This window comes from Felis catus, chromosome A2, assembly GCF_018350175.1.
Source record: "Felis catus isolate Fca126 chromosome A2, F.catus_Fca126_mat1.0, whole genome shotgun sequence".
In the NCBI taxonomy this organism is placed as follows: Eukaryota; Metazoa; Chordata; class Mammalia; order Carnivora; family Felidae; genus Felis; species Felis catus.
Window position 1 is genome coordinate 98,532,550 of NC_058369.1, and position 20,686 is coordinate 98,553,235.

General features: G+C 39.5%; 1 protein-coding gene across 22 annotated transcripts in view; it reads left to right on the forward strand.

Moving 5' to 3' along the window:
* Positions 1-20,686, forward strand: part of PPP1R9A (protein phosphatase 1 regulatory subunit 9A) — a 323,281-nt gene that overhangs the window by 295,602 nt on the left and 6,993 nt on the right. For 10 of the 22 annotated variants that reach the window (XM_045052398.1, XM_045052388.1, XM_045052389.1 and 7 more), the window contains 4 exons: positions 7,911-7,998; positions 8,098-8,175; positions 10,297-10,425; positions 20,239-20,437. The exons of 4 other annotated variants lie outside the window; for them this stretch is intronic. In XM_045052398.1, the coding sequence (XP_044908333.1) occupies positions 7,911-7,998; positions 8,098-8,175; positions 10,297-10,425; positions 20,239-20,437 (494 nt within the window). Of the gene's footprint in view, positions 1-1,239; positions 1,413-7,910; positions 7,999-8,097; positions 8,176-10,296; positions 10,430-20,238; positions 20,438-20,686 lie in introns of those variants that run through there. 8 more of the 22 variants (XM_019825492.3, XM_019825496.3, XM_019825500.3 and 5 more) reach the window with 4 other exon arrangements.

The window sequence follows — 20,686 nt, forward strand, 5'->3', positions numbered from 1 at the left end:
TTTTATTTCTATAATGCTAAAAAAAATTAGTGGATTACTTAGAGATATTAACAAAATGTGGAGGTTATAAGTGGGAATGACAAAGTCAGTTACTTGGCGGGGAGTGTCCAGGAACTGAAGGACATAATTCATAAGTATAAACTAGGTGGTGGGGGGGAATAAATGAAATGGGTGTTTTTTAATTGGTTTTTCTTTATACTCCACAACTATCTTATAAATATGCTTGGTTACAGTAGTCAATATGCATAATAAAAGATCCCATATAGAAAGTTAATTGATAGACGTTAATACACAGTTACCTTCAAAGAGTTCTTGAAAGGTCAAAAATAGGCAAAAGAAATAGTTTCTTGAAGAGAAAATTCACATGACTTATAGAAAAAGATGATCAGAGAAACGATCATTTAGATTAAATACCCATCGGATTGCCAAAACTTTTAAAGAATGCCACCAACCAATGTCAGCCGTGGTGTGGGATACATTGCAGGTGTCATTGTATATCACCACGTTTTTGAAAAGTGCATACTCATCTGTCTCTCCCAAATCAAAAATTGTAATCTTTCTAAAAATACATCATGAACATAGAAATACATTTGATTTGGGAAGCTCAACCTGTTATAACTCTTGATAAGCACCAGAGCTTTATTCCTGATATTTTCCTCCCTGGTTTCCTTTCCTGAACCTATCGATTGCTAGAATTATCTTCCACAGACTAGTCCTAAGCACAGCTCTTCTAGAAGTTTTGGAGTAAAAAAATGGAGTACTTAGAAAGTAAAAAAATACCAGTAGAGGCAAAAAAAAAAATAGGTCGATCCTGCTAATTCATCATCAAAGGTAGTTCTCAAGTTGGTGGAGGGCTTGCATGGTGATTTTGGCCTACTTTCAAAAGAATTAAAGACTTCAAAAACTCTTACTAATTAACTTAAACTGTGAATTATAATGGCACTTTTACAGATACACACTTGTGGCAATACCATCTCTTTAGAAAACTGCATATAGACCGTAATTGAAGACCATAAGAAGACAAAACAGCAGACGCATATATTTTGGAGCAATAGGTTAATACTTTTGGTCTACTGTTTATCAGACATCACTGGTTATCTGTAAGAACTTACATTATAGTCAGGGAGTATGGATCACTCACACATGAAATATGACTCCTAAATTTTTTTGTGGCTAAATATTATTTAGATTATTTCTCTCTTTTATTTCTAACTTATTATGATTCTTTGAACTCAGCAGATGTTTCCTTTCAGATGGGAGGAGGAGAACATGGATTTAGATTGTGCTCCACAGTCCACTAGCAGTAATGTAGGATTAAAATGTGAGAATTCCATCCTTTCCCGAATGCCTCCCTGGTCTGCTGCTCTCTCTTCTTTGGGATTAAGCTCTCAGCTCAGGAAACAAGATGGGAGGTGGGTAGCTTCTTCTCCAGAGGCCAAGTACTTGGGCTTCCCCCGAAGCCTTCCTGGGCTGAAGGTGCTTCTGCGTAACAAGGAAGAAGCAGTTCATTGAACTTTGATAAAGTAGTAATTTTATAAATAGTCAGTTACTAGTACAATAACCACTGTTAGATACTATGAGCAGATAAAAGCGGTGAGTCAGATTTTTTTGTTCCCCTGATAAAAAATTTCCAACCTTCTGTGTTCATTGACATTCATCCATTCATTTATGTGTTTATTAAACAAATAGTTATTGAGCAGCTACTCTGTGTCAGGCATTGTGCTAAGGCTGAATATACAATAATTAACAAGATTCCATCTTTTCCCTCAAGGAGTTTGCAGATGAGATAGAGATAGAGATAGAGATAGAGATAGAGATAGAGATAGAGAGATAGCGATCTTATTATTAGTTTGTGTTATGACAGATCCTGTCTCTGACACCCCACAATCGTCACCTTCAGTGACTGGGAAGGCCCTATTCTCTCCTGCCTTCCCCTCTCAGGCTCTGTTATACCTGGAAAGATGTCAAAGAGACCATCAGTCAGCTGACTCTCAGCCTATTACCAGTTGGTACCTTGAAAGTCAAAGGTCTAGTCTTCAGCTTTCTAAGTCCAGAAACTTAATAACACATTCAGATTTAATCAAGTTCAGAGTGACTGATTCTTGCTGTTCTAGCTTAGAAAACACTTATTTCTAGACCAGAATACTAATTTTCTGATTTACTTTGGGAGGTACAGCTGACATAATAACCAACATTATTCATATGTTCTGTTCTCTCTCCCCTGCTTGGTAGGTTCATAAATCAGAAAGTTGCTCAGTGAGCATAAAATGAGAGTAAAGTTAACTGGATGTGTATACGGAATATGCTCATTAGACTAGGCTGACTGATGAATGGCCTATTTCACCGCAGCGCCACTGTTACTTAAGCATTTTTGTGTCCCTCCAGGACTCTCCCTCCCCACTTCCCAAGAAACGGACCTCAGTATCATTAAAATGTTATAACATTGCAGGGGCTGATACAATGTGGATTATCAGAGTGGGATCTACCTTTCTTGTCCTCAAAATCCAATTTGAGGAATAACATTCTGTAAAATTCTTAAGTCCCTTGCAATATAAGACTAATCTATTTAGAGCTGAACTCAACAGAGGTTAGGTATGGTTAACCCAGTTTCCCTCCATGTGTGTGTGTGTGTGTGTGTGTTCACATGTGAGGTTCTTACAACTCATTGGCTCATCAGAAAAAGAACTAGAATGAGGTTCGGCAAGACCTCAGGTCTACATTCTTACGTAACTCTCTAATCCTGGGAAATTGTGTTCTTCTTCAAACCCAGATTAAATCTCACCTCCTTTAGTGGACTCTTAGTATACTCTCCCCATTTCCGGGCACAGTGAATTATTCACTTCTCTCTGATCCCACAGAAATTTTCACACTGTTACCTGTGCTTCTATCACTTTGTGTATGATAAGTAACCTAGTTGTCAAGGATGAGCCAGTTTTCTCATTCATCTTTTTCATCTTTGTGTTCTTGGCCCCCATCAAAGAGTGTGGCATATAATTGATGCTTCATAAGTTTCTTGAATAAATTAACCGGCATGCCTCTCCAGATAACCAACGCAGGTTATCAAACCAAATCTGGTCCCTACCTGTTTTTATAAATAAAGTCTTGTTGGAACACAGCCATACTCATTTGGCTATGTACTGTCTACTCTGATGCTACAATAAGCAGAGTTGAGCATTTGTGACAAATACTGTATAGCCCAAAACCTAAAATTTTTGTTATCTGGCCCTTTACAGAAAAAGCTAGACCCCTGGTCTGGGCCTTTATGTGCTTCTACTCATCATTGCTGTATAAACTCTGAAAATATCTTAGTCTCTGGTTGCCATTTAGCTAGATTTTTTTTTAAGTAATATGCCGTTATGTTTGGTCTATTAATTGACTGCAAGGTAATAATTAAGTTGCAGCTGTATTTCACTACAGTTTCAAGGCTAACAATGTGCTGGAATTATTGAACAACTAATTGAAGTTGGATGTTTTCTAAATTATGTCAACACCACATTCACAAATCATCACTTTGTTGTATTTGAGGGACCTCAGTGGAAAATAGGGTATAGGGAGTCCCCCTTGTAACTAGATAAATGATAAACATCTATCCCCACTTCAGTTAAAGCAAGAGGAAGTATAAGATTATTTGCAGAGATTTGTAAAACAAGTTATATGACAGTAGAAAGCATGAAAATATTTTCCTCATGCTCATTCTTTGAGTAGCCTAATAATAACATTTTGGTCTCTAAACTTCCATAACAATGGGCTTTTGTTCAGATAAGGTTAAAAAGAATAAATTAAGCACTATCAGTTTTCTACTTGTGATTTCCAGAGGTTATTATTCAAAGTGTATATAGGCCTGTTAGCATATTGCCTGACACAGAACATGCCTTCAAAAATATTTGCTGAATTGGGGTGCCTGGGTGGTTCAGTATGTGAGGTGTCCAACTCTTGATTTTGGCTCAGGTCATGATCCCATGGTTCGGGGGCTCCACACTGACAGTGCAGAGCCTGCTTAGGATTCTCTCTCTCTATCCGTCCCTCCTCCCCCCCCAAAAAAATAAATAAAATAAACTTAAAAAAAAAGTTGGCTGAATTAATGTCCTGGCAAGTAGAACCTGGCTTTGCAAAATCTTTACAGGATTCATTTATTATTGATATAATGCATTAGGCTCTTATACATGTAGAAATTATAAATTTTATCATTGGTGAGAGGAGGGGCCAGGTTACATCTAGCTGAGATTGGTAAATAAGACCTGACAAGGAATGTACAATTAGAGTGAGCATTGAACTATTTGGGTGGGGTGAGGGGAAGGATGGGAAAGGAAGGCAGATAAGGCAGGGCAGTGGCATTAGCAGAGACAGGCACACAGGAGATGGCTTGAAAGGAATGGGGCTGCCCCAGCCTGCCTGAAGCAGTTTGTTTATGCAGTGTAGATGATTGCAATTAAATTGAACAGGAAGGTTAAATCATTAGCTGTAGGATTTATGTGCTGTAGATACGTCTCTATATTACTAGGCAACCAGAGATGTTTGAACAGAGGGATAAAAAGGAAAAGACATTAGGTGTGGGCAAGATGAGTCAGGAGACCCTGGGAGGGATAACCTCCAAAGAGGAACAATAGACAATGGCAGAAAAGGGCCATTCAAGAACCCCTGAAGTCTAAGTTGCCCAGACACAGGGGAAGAAAGTGAGGAGGACAAAACTGATCACAGGGTTTCTAGCCTCCGAAAATATGGCCCTGTCATCAATAGAAAATAAGGAATCAGAAATATTATGGGAGGAAGACAATGAACTCTTTTTTTTTTTTTTTTTTTTTTAATAAAGAAGGTCAGGAGAGAAGCTGGTCTGGAGGAGCAGCTTTGGGAGTCCCCAGAGGAGAGGAAGAGGGAGTCAGGACTCTGACTGCAGTGAGAGGAAGGAGAATGCAGCACAAGACAAGAAAGAAAGGCCTTAGCATGTAGCCATGGGGAGATCATTTACTACCTTTAAGAATGAAGGCCAGATTGCCAAAGTGTAAAGCTGCCGTGCCCAACCTGTTGGCTCAGACTTCCGATTGCTCTTGAAGGTAGTATTGGAGAGATTTCAAAAAGCCTGATGGAAATGTTACGTAAACCTGAATCAATAAACAAAAACAAAATTGCTTTTTTTTTTCTTTTCCTGAAATCCAGCCAATCCAGTGTTGGTTTTTATGTAGACTGGAAGTCCTAATATGCATTAAAGATGTATTTGATTGATTTAAAACAGGGAAGTGCATTATTACTTAATCTTGCCTCTTCAGCCTTGTGAAAGCCTTCATTTAAGTGTTCCTTGGAACACAGTTTGGCAAATGTGTGAGATAATGACATGAGGTTGCCTAGCAGCAGGCTCTGTAATGGGCAGAATCAGGCTTTTAGTCCCAAGATGCCCAAATAACTGCAACACTAATAGGTTACAGAGTGTTTCCATGTACATCGTCTCATCTGGTCCTCTCGCTACTCGTTAAAACATCTCCCAGCTACCTCTAATTCAGAAAATAATTAGGCAGTCTCCTTTTAAACTTTGCACAGTCCTAGCCATTAAGAGTCGCCTTAGGATTGATCTGAAGGAATCTGGCACCTTTTTTTTTTTCCTTTGGCTTCTATTAAAAAAATCGAAATCCTACTTTTTAAAAATTCTATGTCCATTAGCAAAATCACCTCAGAAGGTATTTGTGCCATGACCCTGGAGTTTCTTTATGTGTATATCTCACATCTGTGGCTCTTTAATCCTGTTACCCTGGGTGATGATGCAAATATTCATAATAAATATTTGAGACAAGAAGTGGATTTTGATGTGGACATATCTCTGACTCTTCTGTTCCATTAAGTACATTCCAAGGAATTATTGTAATCTAAGGATCATTAAAAATATGAAGAGCTCATTGCTAAAAATCTTGAGAGTTTGTAAACATCTTGTGCTTCTTTAAGAGCTTTGAATGCAGACTCCTAAATAAAAACTGTGTGTGCACTTCATGTTTTGTGTGTGTGTTTAGAAATTTCTCCTGAAATACAACTATAAGCAAAATTAATTAGCAAGGTTAATTAAACACTTCTGTAGGAGCACTTTTCTGTCTATACTCCATACCAGAAAATTGCTGGAATATTTTTAATTTTACAAAGATAGAGACAGACACCAACAGACAATTAGGAAAGAGTAGTTTCACACACCAATATGCATCAAATTTAAAACACCCTTTGTTAGTCATCTCAGATGACTGGATGTGCTAAAACTTAACACTGAACAACATCCTTTGCTAAATAGTTCCAGATAGAACCTTATGAATTATCTACTATGTTTAAGGAGGAATAAATGCCACCCATGGAATCTAGCTCTTACATTTGACATTGAACGCCATTCTCAAAGCCTCTCCTCTGATTGGTTTTTGGCGTCATTTTGAGTATTCCCATCCCCCAGCAGCTGCTGCCCTTGAGAGCCAGCATAACTCAAAGAGGCAAAGATCATTCAGCTTCAAACACTGAGGAAATTTTGGCATCTTCCTCATCATAGGAGGCCAGCCAAGTGCTCCAACCCAGCTTCTAAGAGAAGCCTTTCAAAGATATAAATGTTTTATAGCTGAGCCCCAGCTTAAAAAGTCTCCCCCATGATCTGCCCTCCTCAGTTCCAGAACTGGCCACAGGCCATTAGCAAGGGAGAGACCAGAAAGGAAGGCTTTGACTCTCACTTTCTCCCTGAATCTCCCAGACTCTCAGGCCTGACTTTCTGTACTGGACTTGGGAGAAATGGGGGAAGTGGTCTGGGTTCCTGTCAGAAGGCACCGAAACCCAAAGGCAGGAAAGGTATGAAGCACAGAGCCCAGGCATTATTTCTTTTTAAAGTGTATTTATTGGGGCGCCTGGGTGGCGCAGTCGGTTGAGCGTCCGACTTCAGCCAGGTCACTATCTCACGGTCCGTGAGTTTGAGCCCCGCGTCAGGCTCTGGGCTGATGGCTCAGAGCCTGGAGCCTGTTTCTGATTCTGTGTCTCCCTCTCTCTCTGCCCCTCCCCCGTTCATGCTCTGTCTCTCTCTGTCCCAAAAATAAATAAACGTTGAAAAAAAAAATTTTAAGTGTATTTATTTATTTATTTATTTTGAGAGAGAGAGAGAGAAAGGGCTCATGTGCGCCCTTGTGCATGAGGTTGGGTGGGATAGAGACAGAGGGAGAGAGAGAATCCCAGGCAGGCTCTGTACTGTCAGCATGGAGCCCAACATGAGACTCTATCTCCTGAACTGTGAGATCATGACCTAAGCTGAAATCAAGAGTCAACACTTAACCAACTGAGCCACCCAAGTGCCCCCAGAGCCTGGACATTTGAAACAGAGTTGAAGCCAGAGAAGGAACAAAAGGAAAGTCATGTCAGTCCCCTTCTTTGAATGTAAAGAATTACGGGTGCCTGGGTGGCTCAGTTGGTTAAGCGTCTGACTCTTGATTTCAGTTTAGGTCATGATCTCGAGGTTCCTGAGATCAAGCCCCATGTTGGGCTCTGTGCTGACAGCACAGGGCTTGCTTGGGATTCTCTCCCTCCCTTTCTTTCTGCCTCTCCCCCACTTGCATGCTCTCTCTCTCTCTCTCAAAATAAATAAACTTAAAAAAAAGAATTATTTGATAGTGTTTATTCTTGCTTACTTTGTTCATTCCAATATATCTGAAGCCAAAACTCTTTGTGATGAGTGTTGGGCTTCTGTCCAGCAGGACCTCTCCTGGCTTAACTGAATGTTCCTCAACATAGCTGTGTTTCCTCTGGCTTAAAAAAAAAAAAAAAAAAAAAAAAAAAACAAGGCATACATTATTTTCTTTTATACTTTGGAATTGGGGTAAACTCCTTAGATTCCGAGATGCACTGACTTTTGACTCATACCCTAAAAAAATAATAATAATTGGTCTTGTTCACATGTGTGTGTATCCTAGATGGTGCCAAAGATCCCAAATCACTAAGGGCATCCAGTTCACTGGTGGTGCAAGGAGGAAAAATTAAGCGCAAGTTTGTGGATCTGGGGTAAGCATTTCATGATGTAACACACAAACCCTCTGTGAAGGAAGGACTAAAAGAGAAAAATGTCAGTTTCCCCTTTCTGACTTTGTGCTGTCGTTATAGGGCACCTTTGCGAAGGAATTCCAACAAGGGAAAGAAATGGAAAGAAAAAGAAGCCAATAGATTTTCTCCAGGTAGCAGGTATGGGTGGGTGATCTACACTTTCTGGCCCCCTCCCATTGTTCACCAAAATCAGTGGTCAGTATCCATGAGCTGAGGCAATCTACCAAGAAGTGAGATGAAAGAGAAATTGTGCAATCAGCTTGTTTTTGTCTTGCCCCAGTTATAGCCTACACTGGCTTTGGGAATATCCACTGGCTTAGTTGCAGAATTACAGTCACATGTGCAGTTTCAGTAAATGTTTATCTAAATACAGCATCAATGTGATATGTCAACTGGGCACATTTCAGGTTTTTTGCCTGGCTACCCACAGTACTAACGTCCTGTTTTTGTTAAGTCTGAAAGGGTAATTTTACATTTAAGAACCTTGTTGGCTTTCAAGACTGCTCTGTCCCCATGCATGAAAGAAAGACCCTCGTCTCTTGCTGGACTTAGCTGTTTAGTTGATTTTTTTTCAGGCCCTACCAACTCTGCTTATTGTTCAATAAAGACTTCCCTGTAGAGCAGTAAGCTTTACACTGCATGCTGTCAACTTTTAACTTCAGATTTGTATCAGGAGACAATAAAGCATGGAGCTTGACTGCCTGGGTTTGGATAAGAGCTCTCTGAGTTACCACCTTTAAAATCTTGGACAAGTTATTTAACCCGTTTGCCTCCACTTCCTCATGTGAAGTAAGGGTAAATAACAGTAGCTACCTAATTACTGTAGTGTAAGGATTAAATGAGTTTTCATACAAAGCATTTAAAATGCCTCTCTCTCTCTGTCCCCCTCCTGCTCGCACTGTCTGTCTCTCTCAAAAATAAACATTAAAAAAAATTTTAAGGGGCGCCTGGGTGGCTCAGTCGGTTGAGAGCCCGACTTCGGTTCAGGTCATGATCTCACAGTTCATGGGTTCGAGCCCTGCATGGGGCTCTGTGTTGACAGCTCAGAGCCTGGAGCCTGCTTCCGATACTGTCTCCCTCTCTCTCTGCCCCTCCCCTGCTTGTGCTCTGTCTCTCCCTTTCTCAAAAATAAATAAACATTAAAAAAATTCAAAAAAAAAATTTAAACTCTCTCCACCCCTCTCCTACTTGCACTCTGTCTCTCTCAAAAATAAACATTAAAAAAAAGTGGGGGGGCACCTGGGTGGCACAGTAGGTTGAGCATCCAACTTCGGCTCAGGTCATGATCTCACAGTTCGTGGGTTCAAGCCCCGTGTCGGGCTCTGTGCTGGCGGCTCGGAGCCTGGAGCCTGCTTTGGATTCTGTGTCTCCCTCTCTCTCTGCCCCTCTCCCACTCACACTCTGTCTGTCTCTCTCAAAAATAAACATTAAAAAAATTAAAAAATAAATTAAATGGTACCTGGCACATAGGTATTTAAAGCTAATAATAAAGATAACAGTTTTCTATAATTATTATTTGCAAGTTACAAAGCAGTTTTACATTTATCACTTTATTTGGTCCTTATAAAAAGATTGGGAGGGCAGATAATAAATAATACCATACTGTATTAAGAATTTCACCTTCATAGCATTTAATTGATTTGCCCACAATTATGCAGTGGGCAATTAATGCAACAGGACTTGTGCTTCCTGTCGAGATGTCTTTCCAACACAATGCCTCACCTCCAGTTATTTATGTATCTAATGATGTGTAAATTTCTTTATGAAATTTGGGGATCATCTCATTAGTGTAGACTAAGTAGGAAACAGAATGCTAACAATAAAAAGTCGTAAAATCACTTGAGGACCACTTTCCTGTTTTATAGGTTGTCCTCCACTCTTTCTTTTTTTTTTTTTTTTTCTTTTTCCTGGCATACAACTTGGTGAGAAATTGTACCTTCTTCCTGGGATTCTGGGACAGTAGGGTGGGGGATGAGAAGAGATAATTCCCAAATTAATTGTGTTAGTCCATTGTTGTTTTGTTTGTTTGTTTGTTTTTAACGTTGTGCACTGGAGAAAGGATAAAAAGCTCTGTTTACATTGAGGACCCCAGTCTCAGGAAAAATAAGTCAATGATACAACACAAAAGCAATTTAACTTCATGTGGTTTCAGAGTAACAAATATAAAATAGTCTACTATGTGCCTTAAAATTAAGTTTAGAAAACTATAAATATACTCAGGATTTAAAAAAAAGGCAATAAATAATGCAACTATTTCAGGGAGAGAGAGATGCCAAGATACACAACGGGAAAGAAGCTGGGACACCTCTCTGGTAACACTGCAGTCCTTTTGGTCCCTGGACTTCTGAGACAGTCACTACCTGTCACCTTCAGGCTCCACCCTAAAAGGGATGTAAGTGAGGCATCCAGTAGTGGGGAGAAGGTTTGACTCAATTTCATCACAGTGGCCAGCGGGTATCACCCCCTTGTACAGAGTGAACAGCAAGCAAATCTTGATTCTGTTGGTGAGTGCTCCCCTTTCTCTAGGCAAACCGCAGGGAGTCAAGGGTGGGCTATCCCTACAGCTAATGCCAGCGTTTGCACCAGCAGCCAGCCAGCTCTGTTTTTAAAATATTAACTCTGGAGTCCTTCTGCTTCAGTGGTCACCAGTATTTACACACATACCAATGCTACAAAATCGTTTTCAGTTAGAATCATAAATGTACAATTATCTGTAATTATAGCAAAGTTTTGACAAGACTGACAGGAATTCATAGAGTTGAAATCCTGAAAGAACAAGGGAAGAAGAGGGACTTTTTCTGTGTCACAAAAATGACTTTTTGAGCTGTCACAGTAATTGGTTAACGCTAATCAAATCTAATGACAGTCTGTGTTCTCCTATAGAGATTGATGATGGGCCCAGAACCTTTTAAAACATATGGCAGGAAGCAGAGTTACTGCCCTGTAGGAGCTTAATGCATTGATTTGGTTTCATGGGGCCCCTGCAGGTAGGTGGCTGATAAGCACCATGAGCTGCAGGGTCCCCTTCCAGCTATGGAGGACTGGGATAAACTCATCACCTCCATGCAGCATTCTCAGAAAAATGAGGGAATGATTCATGGATTGAGTTTGTAATCTTATCTCTTAGGCTTTTCATTACTAGGCTGTAAAAATCTGATGAGGTCATTCAATCAGTTATAGCCTGAGGCTGTCGGACTCTAAAGAGGCAAGACTGTTTGCTAAGTTCCGTCTTGGTCTTAGTTTTTTCCTTCTTCAGGAGTTAAGAGTTTACTTTATTGTATTCCTTGTGGAGGCATAATGACTCAAATACATGAGCAACATGAAACAAATAGATAAGGTTAAGTAATTATAATAATAAATAAGCCCTTCCAAAAATATGGCTTGGTTCTATCCTTTTCCAATATGTCCTCAGTGAATGTGGATTTAAATAGGCAGCATAGCAGATAACAAAAGCAGGAAGCATGTAGTTGTCAGAGCTTGTTCAGACCAAAGAGTAAAATAAAATACTATCCTAATTCTAGTGTTAAGTAGCCACTGATGTCAGTGGAGGTGCCTGCTTTGGAGCTCTGTGGAAGAAGCTCCCAGTTGAGTTGCTGAATGGGACGATGGGAAGCCCTGTGAGCAATTACGTGTATCTTAGAACAAGGCTAGACATGTGGGGAAATGACAAGGGAGGGAGATGGCACTCCTTTGTGGAAGTGAATTTGCAGTCATCTTAAAAGTATGAACTGTGGGAAATCACGGTGCCGGAATCCAAGCATTCATCCTTGCTTTGCAAGGCTCTGAATTTCTTGGAGCTTCATTTCCCACCAAAAAATAATTAGGCGGATTCAAACTCCATAGTCTCTGATCCCCATCCATCTCTGTCTATGCTGTCCAATATGCTAGCCTCCAGTCAGATGTGGCTTTTGAGCACTAGAAATGTAGCTAGTCTATACTGAAATGTATTGTAGGAGAAAATGCATGCAGGATTTCAAAGACTTAGGATGAAAAAAAAAGTGAAATATCTTATTAAAATGTTATAATACCAATTACATATTGAAATAATAATATTTTGAATATTTTGGGTTAAATAAAATAAAATTAATTGTACCTTTTTCTTATATGACTCCCAGAAAAGTTTGATTTATATATGTACTTCATATTTCTGTTGGATAGTGTCGATCTGTATGATTCTATGTAAAACATCTTCTTTTGGAGTTCTAACTTGTCATTTCATTGATCTATAAATTAGCATGTTTTCATGTTTGTTTATTCTTCTTTCATTTTTTTTTTTAATTTTTTTTTCAACGTTTTATTTTTATTTTTGGGACAGAGAGAGACAGAGCATGAACGGGGGAGGGGCAGAGAGAGAGGGAGACACAGAATCGGAAACAGGCTCCAGGCTCTGAGCCATCAGCCCAGAGCCCGACGCGGGGCTCGAACTCACGGACCGCGAGATCGTGACCTGGCTGAAGTCGGATGCTTAACCGACTGCGCCACCCAGGCGCCCCTCATTTTTTTTAATTGAAGTATAATCAACATACAGTATCATATTAGTTTTAGGTACAGTGTAATGATTCAACTCCAGTTCTATACATTACTCAGCACTCATCACAATATGTGTATTCCTTCTTGTCTATTCTTTTTTAAATCTATACCTGTTCCTCTGTGTTCCACATATAATTTGTTTATATACAGAGGTACAAAAGATACAATAACATAATTTATTTTAAAGGCAAATTGGATAGGGGGAAAAAAGGTAAGGCAAAAAGTAAGGTTGGTACTTAAAATATAAAATCTTCAACAACAACTGCATAATAAGTATAACAGTGGATTTCAGTAAAAGCAAAGAGCATGATGTCAGAGTAAAGAGCCTGGATTCAGTCATAGCTGCCACTTAACGTCTTGGGCAAGTTCCTTAACCTGTCTGTCCGTTTCCTCATCTGTAAGATGGAAATATTCATACTTCTTCAGGTCATCAGGAGGATTGAGAGTCACATTTAAGCACGTTTTAGGTCCTTAATAAATGTCAACAGTTATCATTACTAGTATTATTATTTAAAACCATTCTGATCAGAGGAATGTAAAACCAAGTATTCTCTGTATCTATTTTGCTGGCCATCTGGTTCATCCATTGTTGACTTTAGTGATATCTTGAAGAATGAGTGGACTGGGGATTATAGTTCAGACAACCCTTCACAGATATTTCTCTCAAGGAACCTTTAGGTAGATCAAGGCATTACAGTGAGTTTGAGAACATTCTAGTGACATGTGCCTGGAGGGCAGCTCTGCCCTGTTGCTGAGCAAGGGCACACAGCCTCTGCTCTTGAGCTGGAGTGGAAACAGTCCCTTTCAGAAGTGTTGATGAGCAAGACGAGCAGATGTGCCTGAAGAGAACGGCACCTCGCCTCTGCCTAACAGAGACACCGCACAGAAGAGCCAACATTTCTCTGAAAAAAATATGTTAGAAGTATGCTTTTAAAAGGTGCACCTGCGTAGCTTGGTGAGTTAGGTGTCCAACTTGCGATTTCGGCTCAGGTCAGGACCTCACAGTTCATGAGATCGAGCCCCTCACTGGGGCTATCAGCGCAGAGCTCCTTGGGATTTTTCTCTGTGCCTTTCTGCCCCTCCCCTGCTCACATACCTGCTTTCTCTGTCTTAAAGTAAATAAATAAACATTTTTCAAAAATTATTTTAAAAAATAGGAAACAAAAATGCTATTGTAAGTGGCCAGAAGAGAATGGCCGTTAGAAAATAGCAAAATAATTTGAGCCTGGCAGGTTGTTGGTTTTTTTTTAAGTAATTTTATTTAATTTATTTTTAAAGTTTATTCATTATTTCTGAGAGAGAGAGAGAGAGAGAGGGAGATAGATAGCAGGGGAGGGGCAGAGAGAGGGAGATACAGAATCCAAAACAGGCTCTAGGCTCTGAGCTGTCTGCACAGAGCCCAATGTGGAGCTCAAACTGGTGACCCATGAGATCATGACCTGAGCCAAAATCGTACGTGTAACTGACTGAGCCACCCAGGCGCCCCAAGCCCAGCACGTTTTAAAGCAAATATTTAAATCATGAACAATGGTGATGAAAACTCAGTAAAGCTCCTACAGAGTGCTTAATTTTGACAGATTCTCTCCTTCACTTGATATTTTTCATGACCAGAGGTTGCTTCATTCTTAAAAAGGGGATTATTTGAGTTATAAATTAAAAGTAACTTATTAAAGTCTCCAGTTTTTACAACTTACTTTTTTTTCAGTTTCAGTTCAACGTACAAATCTTTTTGTTTTATTTATACACCTAGTAAAATTTTGTAAAAAAATAAAAGCAGTCACTTTTATGGAGACCTCTGAATAATGTTAGCTTAGACTCAGTAGCACAGACTTGTTCCCCCCATAATTGCCTGTCCTGATTTTAGAAAACTGCGTTTATAAATGTAATTTATTCAGTTTTCTTTTTAAGTACTTGCCAGCGCTTGAAACTTGACAAACTTTTACATTCCTAACATGTCAACGCTTTTCCACTTGAAAAAACTCAAAAATCTAGTAGATTAAAATGGTAACATAGTGACTGTAAACATCCAGTGCTCTTATCAATTTGATTATTTTACATCTTAAACAATTAATCATATTAAGATAGAATCAACAGACAAACTTCTCTCTCAGATTTCTAATAATACAAATTTTCTTAAATCCTCAGCAATATATTTATTATTCCTAAACCTAACATTTTTATTTTGATAATATCAATTTTATTTTACATAATCTTCTTGATGTTTCATTTTAAATCTTCCCAGGGCGCATGGGTGGCTCAGTCGGTTAAGCGTTCAACTTCCGCTCAGGTCATGATCTCACGGTTTGTGGGTTCAAGCCCCGTGTCGGGCTCTGTGTTGACAGCTCAGAGTCTGGACCCTGCTTCGAATTCTGTGTGTCTGTCTCTGCCTCTCTCTCTCTCTCTGTCTCTGTTTCTCTCTCATCCTCTCTCTCTCAAAAATAAATAAACATTTTTAAAAAATTAAAAAAAAAAACCTTCCCATTATGGAGGGAACTCATTAAAGGAACAGTTTCTCCATCTCATATGAATGTAGAGGAGGAAAAAAAAATAACCTTTTTTCCTTGTACCCTCTTGGGTTCTTTGGTTGGAGTCCTGTAAATGAAATTGACAGAAGATAGATTAGCAAGAGAAAAGCATACAGATTTATTTAATGTAAGTTTTGTGTGATGCAGGAAACTTTATAAGGAAATGAAGACTCAGAGAAGCAGTTAAGCCTGAGCATTTTAATGCTAGATTAGTTGAAGACTGAAAAGTCTTGGAAAATATGAAAGAACATAAGGGTATGAACTAACAGTAGTAAACAGTGGGGAGCTTAGCAAGGCCTATTCGTTCATTCCTTCAGATTTCTCTAAGTGTCCCTCCATCTACAGAGATAAAGATGTTCCTTTCCTCCAGGTATATAGGGAGGGCACCTCTCATGTAAGGGTCTTATGACCTGCTTCGGGAGCAGTGGGGGAGGTCAGAGTACCTACCATTTGTCAGATTCCTTTACCTTAAAATATTTGCTGTGCCAAGTTACCATATTCTGTGGTTAGCATGTCCAGAAACCCTGTCACAAGTTAAGGTTAAACAGTTACCATGTCATATGGGCTATCGGTTATGGATTAGAGGTTTAGACCGTAACTCAGGGTCTGGAAGCAGGATATGTCTAGGGTGGTTGGCCTAAGCTGCACATGGACACCTGCTTGTCATAGCTGTTAACTGTCAGGGTCTCCAAGTGCCCTTCAGAAGGAGCTGGCTTTAAAACTTCAGTCTCCTTGGTGGATGTTAGAACTTTACAGAATTACTTGATCTGATTTGAGTAAATGGAAGTCTGCAACCCTTCCTCTGATTGCCCCTAACTTTCTCTAATTAACCTCCATAACTACCTGCTTAAAGTCTATATTATGCTTATACTTTTTATGTTCTGCCAGTTCCTGAACTCCTAATTTATCTTGATGACATTCAGTTCTATTCCGAATAACTTCACACACCTTGTATTTAATATAAGACAAACCAAAAAAAAAAAAAAGAATTACTAAGGAATGTTTACCTGGGCAACTTAACTTTGGGGTGCTGACCCCAGGATGAACTGGTTTCAAGATGTATGGAATTGGGTTAGCTGCTCTCTAGAGTTGTGAGCTATAAACCACTTAAATGCCGGGAAACAATTACTCCCTCCACCTCACACACATCACACACACACACCCTTGGCAATTTAATATTACAGAGATTTAATTTGAAGCCATTCTTTTTCTCAGTTACTAACAGTAAAACAATCGGGGTTACATCCGTGACTTGTAATTGCATTTTTACCAAAAATGATAGTGAGACTTTAGTGTACAAGTTAAAAAAGAAGATGAATTACAGAACACATACCTATTTTGACCCTCTGAAAACTATTTTCAGATCCAGTAAACATTCATTTCTACCAATCTTGATTTTTCAAGAGGATTATTAAGGATCTATATGAAGCTTATGCACCTTACACCATAACCAGCTCTCAGAGTCAAAAAAGTCAATAGAGGGAGCGAGGGAGGGAAGAAAGGGAAGGAAGGAGAAAGAAGGGAAGAATTTTATGTTATTCTTGACAGATTTCTCCACAAAGTGAAACAGACTCTGAGTGGTCAGTAAGGCATGACTATTTCCAAACTCTCTCTGCTCCTTTTGTAGGCCCAAGAATTCATATTGTCCAGAGGGACATTGGTATTTATTTTAGAAAATATGTCTGGTAAGCTGATGGATCTGTAATTATAAAGTAATGGAGAGTTTGCTTTTTTAAGTGAATATACTTTGGGTCCAAGCAAATGGAAGCATACTAACCATTCGGTATACTAGGAAACACACAGAGATTATATCAGTTCATGGGGTTTTAGAGTCGTGGCTACACAAAGAAATGAGGGGTACAGGATACAGCGTCAGCAGGGGCACAGTCAGTCTGGAAAATCCTCTTCAAAGGAGGCCAGGACCTGGTGGTTTGCAGCTTTGAGGACCATGGTTGTTTCCTTAGAAGTAGGCTTTCTTTGCTTTCTACGTGACTGCTCCTCCATTTCTTCCATCATCTTGCATAGAAAGCTGGAGAAGAAAGCCTCTGAGTGTCACTGGAATCTGAGCATCCATGATGTCATTCATCACACTCACTATGGCCTCTGGATCGGTCTTCAGTGCTGCACGTACAATTTGTCATGGGATTATTAGTCTTGAATATTTTCCTGGAATTGAGGCTTTTATGAAAAAGTTTAATTAGATGTGGTCTTGGAATTTTGTTTAAAATGTTGTATGGTCAGAATAGATGTTGAACTGAAAGTCCTTTTCAAATAAGGCATTCGAATGACAGCAGGTAGGCAAAAATATTCTTATTTCCCGCCTATTAAAAAGAAAAATGGCGATGGTGGTGGCTGTCCCAAAAGCATTGTTTCAAAGGCAGTTCACTGGGAGTAGGACAAGATAGCCATGCTGTCATTAATTATAACCTGTTTATAAACTTTAAAACAATATCCATATATTTAAACCCTACTGTGCCTTTTTGAATTATGGGTGGGGCTCTTAAAAAAAAAAAAAAAAAAGCTTCCATGATACTTTGATTAATTGATCCAGAAGTTTGTAACCAAAGGGGGAAATAATCTTTAGGTCCAGTTTATCTCAAACATGTCCAGTTATAAGAATGTGGAACTGCAGAAAAAATATTTTTGTGTTTCTGCACAGTTAGAGGCTTCTGAACATTTTTACTGGACTCTGGGACCTGAGCTTCAAAGTCAAGCCTCAAAAGCTAAATTATGACTGGATAGATAGTGAGAACTGCACAGATTTACCTCCCCAGAGGTAAAGTTTCAAGGAGTAGGATGGGGAGAGAGGATGAGACCCAGCTTGATGGAGACATTCCCAGGGTTGTTCAGCCTGAGCTGTTGGTCTTATCTCCCCCCAAGACAATATATTACTTTCTGAAGGGTAAGGACCCAAGATCCTTCCCTAGTTGAATTTGTTTACGCTAAAGAGATAAGATTTCTCTCCCTCTGCCAGAGGGGAGGTAAGAACAGCACTATGTCCCTCTCCTATATAATCACCCAGATTGGCATTGTTTAGATTCCTTACCTACAGTGTGGACCAAGTATGGGATGACAACTGGTTTTCATTGTGTCCCTCTAGAAAGAAGAAATTAGGGCATGGGGAACCAGTGCAATCATTTTCTGTAAGTAAATGGTAACTTGTTCTGCCCCAGAAGCCTCATCCTTGCATCCAGGATAATATAAATAAATGTAGATATTATTAAAAACTTTAAATGTCAGCTCAGACATGTGTTAAAATATAGATTCCAGGCAAACTCCTCCCTTCCTCTGTCCCACATTCAAATTCAGGAATTCTAGGTGCCTATGAATCTGTATTTGAGCATCTGCCCTAGATGATTCTTACCAGACTTGTTTGGGAAACACTGCACTGGTCCATGACCCAGGAATAAAAAGTGCTTCTTGCAGAATACCAGTCTGCCTCTGCTAGTATGATGTCTCAAGTTCAATTATTGTACCCCCTCTGCCCCATCTTTTAATAGTAAGTAAGTAAAATTAAGGATACAGGATTTTTTTTAATTTAGACTTTAGGATGAAATTGAAGGTTGACCAACATCTCTCATTGGGCTTTCTGTCTTATCCTTACAGTCCCTTTTATTGTTTGTCTGTTTGTTTTTTAAGGAACTCACCATCATAATCATCAGGTATTCTGGAATCTTTAAATGACCAACTATTTTACTCACCCAAACTACGATCTCAATATTCTACCAAAATTTCACTGATGTCTCCATTCTCTTTAATCGTTATTTTTGTAATTCTTTTATATTTGTATATTGCTTTGCTGTTAACAAGATGCTTTTACATTTATTGTCCCATTTGATTCTCAGAGTAGTCTTTGGAAATAAACAGGGACTGTTAGGAGTGTTCTACTAGTTATGTAAACTTGAAATGAGAGTTGAGAAGCCTGTGGGTCCTGAGTTGTCTGGCTGTGGTGTGGAGGCACTTTTAACTGAAAAGGAATCTCCTTGTTGGCATGACATCAACAGCTAACATATAATAAACATTGTAGCAAATACCATTGGGACATATTGAGGGTTGACCTCTTCTAAGATGCACATTAACTGCTGTCCATTCCTGCCTCAGCTCTTGGTAATTATTTTTCTCTAACCAAAAGATAAATGTAAATATGCAAGTACTTGCACTGATAAGAATATCAGTCTTCAAACTGTGTTTCTCAAATGACTTTGAATCCTTTCAGTGTTAAACAATAACCATAGACCTTCATACTTTCACAGATTCCCAAGCACTTTCACGCATACTATCTCATGTAATTCTTAACAACTACATAGGAGATACATAAAATACCCACGTTTTACACAGGAGGAAATAGAGGCTAAGAGAAGACCAAGGCCATGTACTCGAGAGGTGGTGGTAGACCCTGGACCTCCAAGTAGGGTATTAAGACTTGTGGCCTGGTCTCCTCCTAGAAAAAGGCACTCAGATTATGATGAAAAAGCAATAAGGGATGTGTTCTGCTTCAAGCATCATAAGCCCTGACATTTCCAAAGTATTTAAATACATCATTTTCCAAAGTCTCATACTCTTGGCAGCATGAGTTCAGAGGAGGCCAGGAAAGAATGCTGGCTAAGAGCTAATGGCACTAATGGTAAGGCGCTGCTGTGTCACCCAAATAAGGGGACAGCTGCAATGGTTAACCTCATAGCAGTTCTAGAAAGATGGTGCCCCACCCTGACTTTAATTCACCCACATCCATTTATCAGGCAAATTTCCTAAGAATTCACTATGGCAAAGCACTATGAAAATGTTGACCGCGGGGCACGCGGGTGGCTTTGTTGGTTAAGCATCTGTCTCTTGGTTTCAGTTCAGGTCATGATCTCACAGTTCGTGAGTTTGAGCCCCACATGGGGCTCTGTGCAACTTAAAAAAAAAAAAAAGGTGGTGGGGGTGAGGAAATGTTGACCATTGTTGTAGAATCCATTTCCGTTCAAACAAGGTAGCTACTAAGCTTAATGTCCTAGTAAAAAATGCAAATTTTTTCCTCTGTTGTGTAGAACAATATTTCAAACCCTTACTTCGAACTTGATTCAGAGTCCCTTCAGAATTCAGTTAAACAAGTGTCAGATCTGCCCTTTCTTTGTCTAACGTGCCCATTTGTCTCATAATACAGGATCTTCAGAGGCAGGCTGGAACACTGGAAACCGAAGCCATCCCCCACAGCGCAGGTCACCACCCGCTCACCATGCATGCCTTTCTCGTGGTTTAACGAAAGCCGAAAAGGATCCTATTCCTTCAGAAACCTGCCTTCACCTACAAGTCCCCTTCAGCCTTCTCCTGAAACTCTAATTTCAGATAAAAAGGGGTCCAAGGTAGACAACACATGGATTTAAAAAGCAAACAAGAAAACCCCAAATCCTTCCTCCTCTTCAGTCTTTGGAAAGCATTCTCAACTTGTGTGTTTACTCTGGACCTGAGAAACCAATGTGATAACACTGCAATAAACCATGCATGGTATTTCCTGTGTGGGGAGAAAGAAAGCCTCCGTTAACCATCACCTTCTTTAATTCTGTTCCATTCTAGATTGTACGTTAATCTTTGATTTGCCTGTCTTTTCACAT